The sequence below is a fragment of the Nematolebias whitei genome, chromosome 22 (assembly GCF_014905685.2).
Source record: "Nematolebias whitei isolate Nwh7 chromosome 22, NemWhi1, whole genome shotgun sequence".
Taxonomy (NCBI): Eukaryota; Metazoa; Chordata; class Actinopteri; order Cyprinodontiformes; family Rivulidae; genus Nematolebias; species Nematolebias whitei.
The window spans coordinates 14,602,378-14,615,344 of NC_056519.1; the positions used below are offsets into that span (position 1 = coordinate 14,602,378).

The window sequence follows — 12,967 nt, forward strand, 5'->3', positions numbered from 1 at the left end:
ATATATATATATATATATATATATATATATATATATATATATATATACTGGGGGGATGGGGGAGCAAGAATACTGGGAATATAGGTAGAACCATAGCTATAAAATTTCTATACTTCCTTCTACCGATACCGTCCCTCTTCTATTTCAAGGCTATTACCATCCAGCATATTTGGACCCTATATGAATTAAAGGGAAAAATACTATTGATCAGTAACAGTCTGATTGATTATGAAAACAGATTCACACATGGATTTAACGTGTAACACAGTTACTGCATCCACTTTTTTTTTTCCCACACAGAAATTTGTGCTTAAATGCAAAGAAAATGCTGTGGGAGGTTAAATATTACAATAATCTCATATTTAACCCAACATATTATTTAATACACTGTTCACAGCGTGATTGAACATGAAACATATTTCCAAATGGAACCACAACACCGTAATGAAAACCATTTCGTGCCCTGATTTCAGACTGAGAAAAACGAACATGTGATGCAATCTGCCAGAAGCAACAGAAGTCACAGTGAGCTGCAGATTTTCAGTTTTATTCACCTAAATATGTTCATTCTGCTCCCTCCTGCTCTGCTTGTTAACACATCTCTATAGGGTGTGTTTATAAGAAACGCATACTTGTATTATTGTCTGAACCTTGCTCAGGCTTTAAAAGATAGATGATGAAATTGAGCGCAACGTCTTCATTTTGTAATGCGGTGTAGTAAAAGATGATACATTGGATGATAACTACCACACTGAAACCATCTTAGAATAATGCATTTCATCTTTTTCATTTAGAAATTTTAGAATGAAAACTGAATTTGGGAAGAGGTCTAGGACAGATGAGCACACGTGCCATGCTCCTGTAACAGAAGCAGTGTGTAGTTTAGACCTTTCTGGATATTTCCAAGTTCTTTTCTGAAAAAAGACATCTTATGTGTTGTTTTAGAACCTGTATAGTTTTCTTCAGTGATGCTGTCTTCATATGTATAAGCTGCCAATGCACCCCAATACCATTAGAGAGGCAGGCTTTTGTTTGAACGGTGCACTGGTAACAGGCTACGGTTCTTTTCCTCTTAAATATGTATGACCTGGTTTCCAAAAATAATCCCTAACTTTGATTTGACCACAAAACAGTTTAACATTTTGCTTCAGTACATTTTAAATAAGCTGTGCACCAGAGAAGACGGAGGCGTGTCTGGATAGTGTTCGCTCACTCATTGCATGATATAGAGATTTAATCAGCAGATACAGCACAGTGAACTGTGTTTACATACACTGATTTGTGGAGGCGTTCCTGAACCCACTGTGTCAAGTTAGATTTATTTATATAGCACATTTAAAACAGAAACTGTTACCAAAGCGCTTAACAAAACGATCACAGCATCAAATAAAAAGGAACAAGATACAATTACAGCATATGGAATAAAACATAAAAACACAAAACATACTTAGAAAGAATGAAATACTAAATCAGATCAGATGGGCATGTGTTAAATAGGAATAAAACAAAAAGCATAAACACAATCAGAATCAAAAAAAAAAAAAAAAAGCAGTGCTGAGTGACGTTCAGACCTGTTTTTAATGCAGTCAGGGCCCAAAGATTATGGCTGTCCAATTTTAACTTTCTGCCTTGTTTTTCCTCAGAGGTTTCTCCAGTTTATTGAAATCTTTTTATATTATGAACTGTATAGAAGATGATCAAAGTCTTCCCAATTTTCCACGGAGGAACATTATTGTGAAACTGTTCCACTATTCTTAGATGCAGTTTTGCAGACTGGTGAAGCTCCACTCGTCTTTACTTCCACATTCAGCCTCTTTAAAATATATATTTTTGTACCAAGTCTTCTTATGGGCCAGCTGCCAAATATTCTAATTTGGTGCACATTGCTCTTATTTGTACTACTTACTTTTATGTTCTAACTTTTTCCAAAAGTGAGGGTAATGCTTATTGTATTTGTGTAGCTGTAAAACATTTAAACATGTGGTAATCACTTGGATATGCAGGTAATTCTTGAACTCCTGTTTCTCTCTTTGTGCACTTTATATGATGTTTTTTCTTCAACTCCAGTCGCACTATAAGAGTCTTGGTTTGCAGTAAACCAGGATGCACATGCCTATCCATATCCACTAAAGGATGTCAACGTAATTAGACCACAGAGGCCCAGTCTTCTGAGCTATGGATGACTGGCTACAACTATGTGGATGACAGGCCAGACTCTTGACAGAACTGGGTTAAGAATAATAGTTTTCCCACTTCCTTCAGAGTTAAGTCTCAGATGTGCTCCGAGCAGAGAACAGGGAGAGTTAAACTGTCCCGTGGTGAGATCCGGGTCTGCAGATCAGCTTTACTCGGACAACACCGAAGACGCAGTTCTTTAAAAATTAAATTTCATTCCCAGGCATTTTGAGATCACTCAGAGGTGAAACTGTGTGTGTGTGTGTGTCGTCCCCAGAGCTGCCAGGCAAAGAGGTTAAACAGGAAGATGAAGGTGCGCTTAGTTCCGCTGCAGATGAAGATGCTGACACAAGGCTGACTGCTGTTTCCACACCACCCGCTAAGCGGCTAACCACCACGACACAGAGCACAGGTGAGCAGGCATCCTCAGACATTCTTTATAATCCACCCTCATTATATTTGCATAAAGGACAAGAAAAATAACTGCATGCTGCTCGTTACATAATCTGTCCGTACGTTCCAATACCTGTAAGTATGTCAGAAGACTGGAACAAACATTTGCAGTATTCCTTGAAGCTACTAATTGCGTCCACTGGGAGAATAAAACCGCTCGTCCAAGCTGTAAATTTAAAGAAAAGACGGTGAATGATGAACAAAAATACCTCCGTACTGTCCCTCAAACAAATAATCACTGCTCTAATGAAAGCAGCTTCCTTTAAAACAATAAAAGCTTCACCCAACTGCTGGTCCTGTGACAGCAGAGCTCCTTACGATGAAGACTTGCTGCAATTTTTATCAATAAAGTACTATTTCATTTTTGAAATACAGTCATGGCGGGGGTGTAAAGTTTATGCTTTAATAAGAAATTTTAAAACAGCCCCAGAAACAAAAGGGTAATGAGATGCAGGTGTGGTACAAAAACTGAACTAAGATACAAGCATGAACTGAAGAGGATATATAAAGTGCAGTAAATACAACCTGGCTCCTTTTTGTCACAGTTTCCAACACGAATCAGTCTGTTTGTTATCTGTTCTGGTCCTGCTCTGTTTCCAAATGAGATCTTTGTTATTGTGAGATAATAGCAGAAAGAGAGCTGAACAACCCAGATGTAATTTAGTGCAAAAAAAAAAAAAAGTCTTCTGAAGAAAGTAGACGAGACTCATCAGCAACTGAAACTAATGAATAGACTCATGATTTAAAGCATCACGTCTACATGAAGAGTACTGAGCTCGTGGGGGTAAAGAGGCGGCAAATTATTTCATTAAACAAATCCTTTTGAAATTGCTTTATTTCACTGTTTACACTGATTCTTTTCTCTCTAATCTTTATCTGCAATGTTTTATAGTCTCATTGAAACATTGTTTTTTTATTAAATAACACCTAACAACTGCAGAACGGTGATGTAAAAAAACAGATTTAGTGGAAGGACAGATTTCAAGTGCTATCTTTTTTATTAAAATGTCAGCAAGCATAAAAAGAATAAAACCAACATACTTTAAACTCATTCAGACTTTGATCATTAACATTCACTCATAATATACTGTACATCTAAATTGAACAAGTTTTTAGTCATCGCATGCCAGCAAAGATGAAAAGGTGATAATGTGTTTGCCTGCGTTTGAGTTCATTTGCCTGTTGTGTAAGCAAACTATTTCATGAACCAGGAAACGGGTTTAACTTTTGGAGTCAACCCAATTCAAGATGGATACCACAACTAATGAGCTTCAGCCAGCACAAACAGCTGCTCCAGCTGTTTTCACACATATAGACCTAAACTTAGGTGTGGTGTTAGCTAACGGTCATCCTCAGCACATAAGTCAAGCTCATACAAGTAATTTTCTGTTTATTTTATTCTAAATATTTCTCAAGAATTTGCTGACAGAGTGATTTTTTTATCACACAATATCCTTTTAATCCCCTTTTTGTGTGAATGTTTATGAAGCAGTCAAACTAGCGTGATCCACTTTTCTTCCGTACATTTTTCAGCATCTTTCTCGTTCTACAATTTTTGTGCTATTTCAACAAATCGTATAAGAACGTTCAGCTCTCTCAGGAGAAGGGTGCTATGACTTTTGGTACTGATTCAACTTTAGCTTTTTGAAATATTTTGTATTTTCAGCCATTTTTTTTTTCTCAGAAAATGAATTGAGCTCATTTTCCATCCTTCAAATCTTTAGATGTGTTTACAACCTTTTACTGCTCCTTTCACATTTTGTTCTGGTTCAGCTACTTTCAGCTGTTTTTTTCAGCTGTTTTCTGCTCCTTTCAGCTAACTACAACATTTTAGTTCTTCTTACTTCTTTCTGTTAATTTCAATTTGTGCTCCTTTCAGCTTATTTCTGCAAGTTTCAGCCTTTTCTGCTATTTCAGCTACTATTTAGCTGTTTTATGCTAATTTTAGCTTTTTCAGCTAATTCCACTTTTTTTGCACAAATTTCAACTTTTTTCAGCCTAATTCAGCAAAAATGTGCTCTCTTTCCTTCCTTCTGGTAAGTTAAGCTTCTTTCTGCCTTTTTTTTTTAGCTACTATTCAGCTATTATTTTCAAATTTCAGCATCTTACAGATACTGTAATTTTCACTTTTTAGTGCAAAAGTATACTTTCTGCTTAATTTGGCACAATTTTGCTCTTTCCACGTCACTCTGGTAATTTAAGCTTATTTCTGCTTTTTCAGCTACTATTCAGCAGTTTATCTTGCAAATTTCAGCTTTTTTCCCCAAATAATTTCCACGTTTTTGTGCTCATTTCTACTTCTATCAGCTTAATTGGACAAAACTGGCTCTCGCCACTTCCATCTGTCTAACTAAGCTTCTTTCTGCCTTTTTTAAAGCTACTATTCAGCTATTTTTTGCAAATGTCATCTTCTTACAGATACTGTAATTTTCACTTTTTTGTGCAATTTTCTGCTTCTTTCAACCTAATTGGGCACAATTGTGCTCTTTCCACTTATTTTTTGGTAATTTAATTTTCTGCTTTTTTTTTAGCTACTATTCAGCAGGTTTTATTGCTCATTTAAGTTTTTTCCAGATAATGTTCAATTTTTTGTGCTCATTTCTACTTCTTTCAGCTTAATTGGATAAAACTGGGCTCTCTCCACTTCCATCTGTCTAATTAAGCTTTTTTTCTGCCTTTTTAGTTACTTTTCGGCTATTTTCTGCTAACTTTAGCTTTTTAGCCAATTTCCTAATTTCTGTGCTAATTCCTGCTTCTTTAAACCTAATTCAGCAAATATGTGTTCTATCTGCCTTCTTCTGCTAACTTAGGTTTGTTCTTGCACTTCAGCTTCAGCATGCTTTTTTTTTTAGTTAATTTCAGTTGTTTTTCAGCTATTTTTCTGCACTAAACATTCACACTGCATTTTTGCAGGAAATGCAGTTTCTCTAGTTTAGATCAGTGAATTATAAATAGTCAATATCATGAAGTTTGTTTCTCTTCAGATGTCTTCTTATAAGATCCTCAGTTGTCCCAGTTCACAGGAGCAGATGTAACCTACATTACATCACCCAGATTAGCAAATGATGTGATTCTCAAAAATAGACCTGTCAAATTTTCCATGAGCTCAAGATGAAAAATGAACATCAGCATGTCTGCATGAACTTTTCTGAATGAAGAAGAATATTGGCTCCTGAAGATACATTGATAACTATTAAACAACATCCTAACAGAAGCCCTTTGGCATCACATAAACTGTTTATAAAGCAGTTTTACAATTCCCCATTAGCAAGCTTCTCTTTCTCAAAATGTGTAATCTGACCTCCCTTAGTGATCCCGTTAAATTGCTTTTTCAGAGGTGCGTCTAATTGAAAATGAAGGCAATCAAATTAAAACGACACTGGGCCCCGTGTTTTATGATGCAGAATCAACTTGCAGACAATTAGAGAACTGTGTGGGCTTCTTCTAGTCTTTTTACTATTAAAAAAATAAATAAAAAAGCTTCATTTTTATTACTTTAGTCCAGGCTGGGTGCCTCAAATGAGACAATTCAAAGGTTTAAAGCAATGCTGAAAGAAATTAAAACCCAACCATGTGCCCAAACCACATTTTTGTTTTGCATACCCTGCAATAAGTTGTTATTATCATTTAAATATTAAAGACGAAGGCAAACTATAATGTTTTGCTTGTGTTCTTGTGCATGTTGGCTAAATATCTCATGAACTACAGGACAAATATTTATTCAGACTCGCAGAAACAAACGATTAACTTTTGGATTTGACCCAATTCAAGATAGCAACAACAACCATTTGAATTTAGAACACACATAAATGTGTATATTTGAGTCAGCTTTACAGATTTTGAGCTAAACTGTGTTTGGTAGAAGCTGAGAGACATGCACAGCATAGACGGAGTGCGTAATCTCCTGATATTGTGAGAATGCACATACTTTTCATGGTGTTCACAGCTAGGACTCCAACTAAATTCAGCTACTTTCAGCTGTTTTTTTCCAGCTATTTTGTGCTTTATTCTGCTAACTACATTTTTGTGCTTCTTCTAACTTCGTTCTGTTAATTTTCACTTGCTATGCTCCTTTCTGCTTATTTCTGCTAATTTCAACTCTTTCTATTTCAGCTACTATTTAGCTGTTTTATACAAATTTTCACATTTCAACCTATTCCACAGATTTTTGTACCGATTTAAACTTTTTCCAGCCTAATTCTGCAAAAATGTGCTCCACTTCCTTCTGCTAATTTAAGCTTCTTTCTGCCATTTTAGCAGCTCAGTTCAGTTTGCAGTTCAGCTCGTTTTTTTTTTTTTTTTTTTTTTTTTTGCTAATGTCTCCTTTTTCAGATAATTTCCACTTTTTGTGCTCATGTCTGCTTCTTTAATCCTGATTAGGCACAATTGGGCTCTTTCCACTTCCTTCTGCTAATTTAAGCTTCTTTCCACTATTTTAGCTACTGTTCAGCTGTTGTTTTTTTGATAATTTCAGCTGTTTTCAGATAATTTCCACTGTGTGCCCATTTCTGCCTAACTTGGCACAATTGTACTATGTAATCTTTCTTCTACTTTTCAGCTATTTATTGCTAATTTCAGCTATTTTAGTTAAATGTCCAATTTGTGTGCTCATTTCTGCTAATTTAAACCTTATTCAGCAAATATGTGTTCTTCCTGCATTCTTCTGCTAACTTTGGCATGTTCTTCCATTTCAGCATGATTTTTTTTTTTAGCTAATTTCAGCTGTTTTTCCAGCAAGTTTTCTGCAATAAGCATTCACACTGCATTTTCGCAGGAAATGCAATTTCTCTAGTTTGCTTTATGTTCACTTCAGATGTGTCAACCGTCCTTAGCAGGAGAAACTTGTGCCCGCAGGAATGTGTCAGAGGACCGAGCATGATTCTCTCATCCATCCTCTCTCTTCAGCCAACATCCCACACCAAAGTCTGTCTCAAGCGAGCCAACAGATCAGATTGACACCAGCTGACATGAACATTAAAAAAACCGTGACCCTAATTCAACACGGGCCACTGTTTCCACTCCGTCTGACTCACAGGCGTTCGAGTCGTTGCCCTGGAAAGTAAACAAATGGGCAGGCAAGTCATTGAGCCAACACAGTGCTGAACCCCACCTGTTTTATCAGCAGCCTCCACACTCTAAAGGTTACATGCGTGTGTTTATTTTACACTCCTGTCACATTTCCTACAGTCACTGCATGTTCTGATAATTGATGAAGAGAAGTAGCCACACTATGACTTATTCTGTTTATTTCCATCACGTTAGCGTCATGGCATTAGCAAAGTCTGTGCTGGATAATTAGTCTGTCCACTGTTCTGCTACTGCACTCACTGACATGTAAATGCCTTTATAAATGTTTGTATAAACAATAAATAACGAGAAATGTGGATTTGTCAAAAACTTGACAAATTAGACTAGTTGCAAAACAAGAACTAAAGTTAGGCTAACACATCTCCAGTGGTTCAAGAGAAAGAAACGAGTAAGTTTTTAATTTAATAATATTTTTTAAGATTTTTTTTTTAGATTTGATATGTTTTATAGGTGAACAATTGTGATACCTAAAAAAAAGCGGTTTGGAATTAAAAGGTCTGACAGTTTATGTATTTTACACTCAGATTTGTTGAATAAAGCACGCAGATAAAAGTACTTTGATCGCATTAAGTGGACAAGTGTAGTTTAGGATAATCTTTCTTTTACTGTCTGAGCTAATTGGTGTCAATATTAGAGATATAAATCTTCAGGCCGATGTTAAAACGTCTTGATTCTCTTCTGACTTAATTAGGTGTTTTGCGAATTTGACAAATACAAAAAGGGTGGATTAATCTCAAGTCATTAGACTAAAAAAAATAAATAAATAAAATAAAAAAGCAGTGCATCAGCACACAAAAAGCCACCTGAAAACATCCATCGTTTTTTCTTTGCTCTGTGAAATAGAATTGCTGTGTCATACAGAGCAGCTGGGATCATATTTCCCAAAGCTTGACATCTTCATCACAGCCTCGTGCTGGAACTCAACCCAGATGTTAGGAAACAAGGAAAATGATCAAATCCATTTTTAGGCCACATGCAGAGAACTTTTGTAAATATCCTAGCAATTATGAGCATCTAAGGCAGAAGAAGGGCATAGCTTTCCCCACTAAGGGTTACTTAAATGCCAGCAGTGCACACACACAGCCCAGATATGACCAGGCAGACAAAAATATTGTGCAACACATGCAAAAATTCATCTGGTAAAAAGCATTTTGGGATCTCAGCAATACAGCAGGGATCACCGTCATCCTTTGTCTGTGGCTCCAAAACAAAAATACAGCTGCTATTGGGACTACGGGGAAGGCTTACATTTCTGCCAGAGGTAATTGTGCGTCATATGTTTAACACAAAAACACGCCCTCTAAGTTTAGGTTTAACAAATGCGTCTTATGGGAGTTCCCCTGCTTTAAAGGTAAGCGTTAAAAAGATATTAGCAACAGAAGCAGCAAGCCAGAAATGGGTGGGATGAAAAAAAATCCAAAAATACAAGAAACTTGGAAAAAATAAAACCACAGAAATTCTGTTTTTAGTCAAGCATGGGAAACTAATTAGATATTTTAAATGTATTTGTAAAGATATAGGGGTTTTGTGGTGCCGAAGTCTGGACATTTATGGCTTTTAAACTTGCACAGAACATCACTAACAGATTTAATGTATTTTCCAGGTATTGCTAGACCAGATTTCACCATTGTTTCCACGTGTAGTTTGAGCTTTTCTTTGGTAAAACGCTAATCTTTAAATCAGAATATGCCAATGTGTGACATGTACATTATTACAACGTTCATTTTGCACTTCACTAAACCAGCATGCCATGTGATTAACTGCGCCGTTGGTTTCTCCTTGTCGTTTTTCGGTACACTATAACACCATGTTCTTTTTGGAGGAGTTATATTGTCTCCGATAAGCCTGCAGTAAAATGACTAATGAGCCTGTGAGTACAAATCAAAAGCCGCTTATTCTTTGTCTGCTGCATTTAAAAAGTTAACATGCATGCAGCGGTGCTTATCAAGGAAACGAACGAGCACCAGGACACGATGCCTGGTGGTGTGGAGGCAGGAGAGTGACAAACTTACGTTTTCTCACTCATCTGAGATAAATTGTAGTGTGAAGAGATTTGCATGCAGTGACGGATTCATGTGTTCTGGTAAATAGTCTTTACAAGCTTCTCTAACTGTCTGGCAAACACATACAGTACATGGCTACTCCATTCTAAAAGCTAATGGACATCCTCTGTAGTGCTTAAACAGGTCTAACATAATCATAAATAACTTTCTTGGAAAGGCCAGATGGCTTACGTAATGTAGGAAAGATCTGTGGTTCTGAGTGGGCTGATCTCACACAAACGCGCCTGCTTCTCTGAGCCTCGTTCAGTTTTGAAGTTGCCTTCTTACAAGCTAATACACAGGATTAGCACATTAAAGGACCAGCACTCTTTCAGCATCTTGAATCAGAGCCATTTGGGTATTTTTTTAATGCTTCCATGCAATAAGGGCTGTAAAACAAGATGTTTGCAACCATGTTAACCTTGAAGTTGTGGGATTTTCTCATTTCCTCTCGTCGGTGTCTCACTATGTAATAATGGTGTTTTTCTTATCAACAATGCTAAGTCAGTTTGATCTTTCTTTGCAGACATTCTCCCTGAATCTCCATCTATTCTGCTGTACACTGAAGACTGGATGTCCAACCTGCCGAACAGCGAGGGCACCCTACTTCCAGACTGTAATAAAGAACGCTCTGGAATCTGCAATTTTTCCTACACCTGGGATGCCAAACCTTCCTCAGGCATCAAGCCTACGCTAAACAGCACTGCCACAAACCAGTCAAACAGCCCCTTCTTAAACCCAGCCCCACCCATGTTGGTGCCCTTGTACACTGACTGGAACAGTGCCATGGCAGACTGGGGCCTGGCTTGGGAGGCACACATATATGGTGTCGGCTGTGCCTTTGCCATGCTAACTTTAGTCTCAGCACTCAATCTGCTTTGCTTGCCTCTGCGTTGCCCATCAGGATGTGGCTACTTTGCTCTAGTCAGCTTGTTCCTTCTTGCCGCTGGTTGCACAAGGTCTTTTTCTCTACTATATGATGCCTATGGCCACCAGGACCGCATACCCTCCACAGAGGCCTCACTGATGCTCTACGAAGCACCTTTCCCTTGCATCACTGCAGCTTTCGGTTTGGTTTTTCTTCTCCTCTCAATGCGCTCAAGAATGCAGCTCTCGTATTCAGCCTTTCAGAGACCCTGTTTCCTGGCCTGCCTTGTTGTGTTGCACTTCACTGCTGCATTCGGACCTGTGACTTTCCTGAAGTTCTACCAGCAAAAACCTTCTTTGTGCCTCCTTTTGTCACTCATCTCCCGTGGAGCCTTCGTGGCACTGGCAACGTTTCTATCCGCAGCCTATTTTGTCTTTTATATCTATGTTCGTGCAGACTCAAAGCACATCTATCACTTGAATAACACATCGCCAACACCTGCCGAGCGCTACAACCGCTGTCCGTTTGCCGAGAGCCGTGACTGGAACCGTGCAGCTGTAACCGTCTGCCTTTCTGCGTTGTTTTCTTTAGCATGTGCAGGACTACAGCTATATGCAGTGCTTAATGCTATGGGTGTAGCAGGTGGAGAGGTGGTCTTCCATCCTTGGCCCTGGTGGGCTTTTCAGTTTAGCTGCAGATTGTGTGAGCTCGGAGTTTGTCTAACCTTAGCTTTGGTGGTTGCACAACCAGTATTTTGTTCTGATCAGCTTCCAGCTGCTGGAAGTTGTTGGACTGAACTCTTGGCATCCAAGTCACCCATCCTGCCCGGGACTTATCATTGGACACTTAGCCAACAAGAAAAACTTGCCATTGTCGACACTGTTGGGCTCGGAGAAACAGAAAGCCTTCCACTGTACACGCTGATGGATGAAAGACTTGGGAGTAGTTTGAACGGCCTGGACCTCCTGTACCACAGCAACCGCGCCTTAGTATACCGAGACCTCGACCTGGATTTGGGAACTCGGGGTTTAGAAAAGCCTGAGGATGGCAGAGGCAGAGAGCCATCAGGAGGATCCTCATTTACCAGTGACTCCACAACAGACCTGCGGCCACCTTCTCCAATCAACCTACGCCGTAGCATAGATGAAGCGCTCTTCAGCGAGGCCTTGTTCCCCATGAGCCTATTTAGCCCTACTAGGCCATTCTTCTGCAGTGACACGCCTGTAAACAACCACTGGACGCTTCCAAGCAAAGGCCTCTGCGATCCTCTCTCAGCTGATCCTGGATTTTATCGAACCTCCTCTTGCCAGGAGATGGCCTCTCAACCCCACAGTGCTCAGCCTAAATGTGTCGAAGGTGCTCAAGCATCTTCTTCCATGTGCTCATCCTCTAGTTGTTCATCACCTGAACGTTGGAGAGGTAGCTCATCCTCATGCTCCCTCTACCGAACTTCCCTTGGAAGTTCTTCTCTTGTCCTATGCCCAAGCCCAGAAAGACACTCGGGGCAACTTCAAGGGAACACAGGGCATCACGTGGCGTCCTCTAACTTGCAGAGGCACTACCAAACTCTGGGAGCTGCCTCCCAGGAGAGCTTAGACCTGTCTGCTGAGGCAGATCGCTCTGTGCAGGAGGAATTTATCAGTGTTTGCAGACAAATGGATTCTTCAAGCATCTGCAGTGAGACTATAGACTTATGAAGAAACTTTTCTCAAAGAGGACCTAAAATGAGCGTATGTGTTGTGCAGCAAGTTGGCTGGATTTTCCCAGTGGTTGATAGTGCATGTCAGCTTCATATACACTGTAAAAAGACTACAGCTGCCAAAAAGTTTTGGGAAGTTTATTCATTTCTTTAGTGAATGTTCCTGAGAGTCCAAGTGCCAAGAACTGTCAAAAGCCAAGAGACCATTTGTAAATTTCATGTCTGATAAAAGCTAATGAAGTTTGTTACAGCCTAATTAATGTTTTACTAGGTGGGGATATGCAGAACAGATTTGTACAAAAAGTTTTTAAAGCATCAACATTCCAATACCTATTATTATGACTGGAATACACTCTTAAATACTACTGAAAATACACATTTAAATATATATATATGTTGTAATTAAATCTCATGTTAATTTGGGATTGAAAAGGTCAAAATATAAGCTTGTTTTTCAGTTATGGCACAACGATGCCCTCTACTGATAAAAAGTCATGTTACAGTTTTCTTCTATTTACATCAGAATCCTTTACGACTGACAATGTATTTATGACGAAATAAAATTTTGAGATGTTTAATAAAATGTTTAAACATATTTTGTGTTTCCCCCTTCTTAAAATGAAATCTTACAATATGGTTGTG

The 12,967-nt window shown here is 38.6% G+C and overlaps 1 protein-coding gene across 1 annotated transcript in view; it reads left to right on the plus strand.

The window, feature by feature from the left end:
* Positions 1 to 12,568, plus strand: part of prrt4b (proline rich transmembrane protein 4b) — a 24,934-nt gene extending 12,366 nt beyond the window's left edge. Inside the window, exons 3-4 of the mRNA XM_037695859.1 lie at positions 2,453 to 2,587; positions 10,285 to 12,568. Of these exons, the coding sequence (XP_037551787.1) occupies positions 2,453 to 2,587; positions 10,285 to 12,323 (2,174 nt within the window). The 3' untranslated portion in view covers positions 12,324 to 12,568. The remainder of the gene's footprint in view (positions 1 to 2,452; positions 2,588 to 10,284) is intronic.
* Positions 12,569 to 12,967: the final 399 nt, after the last annotated feature.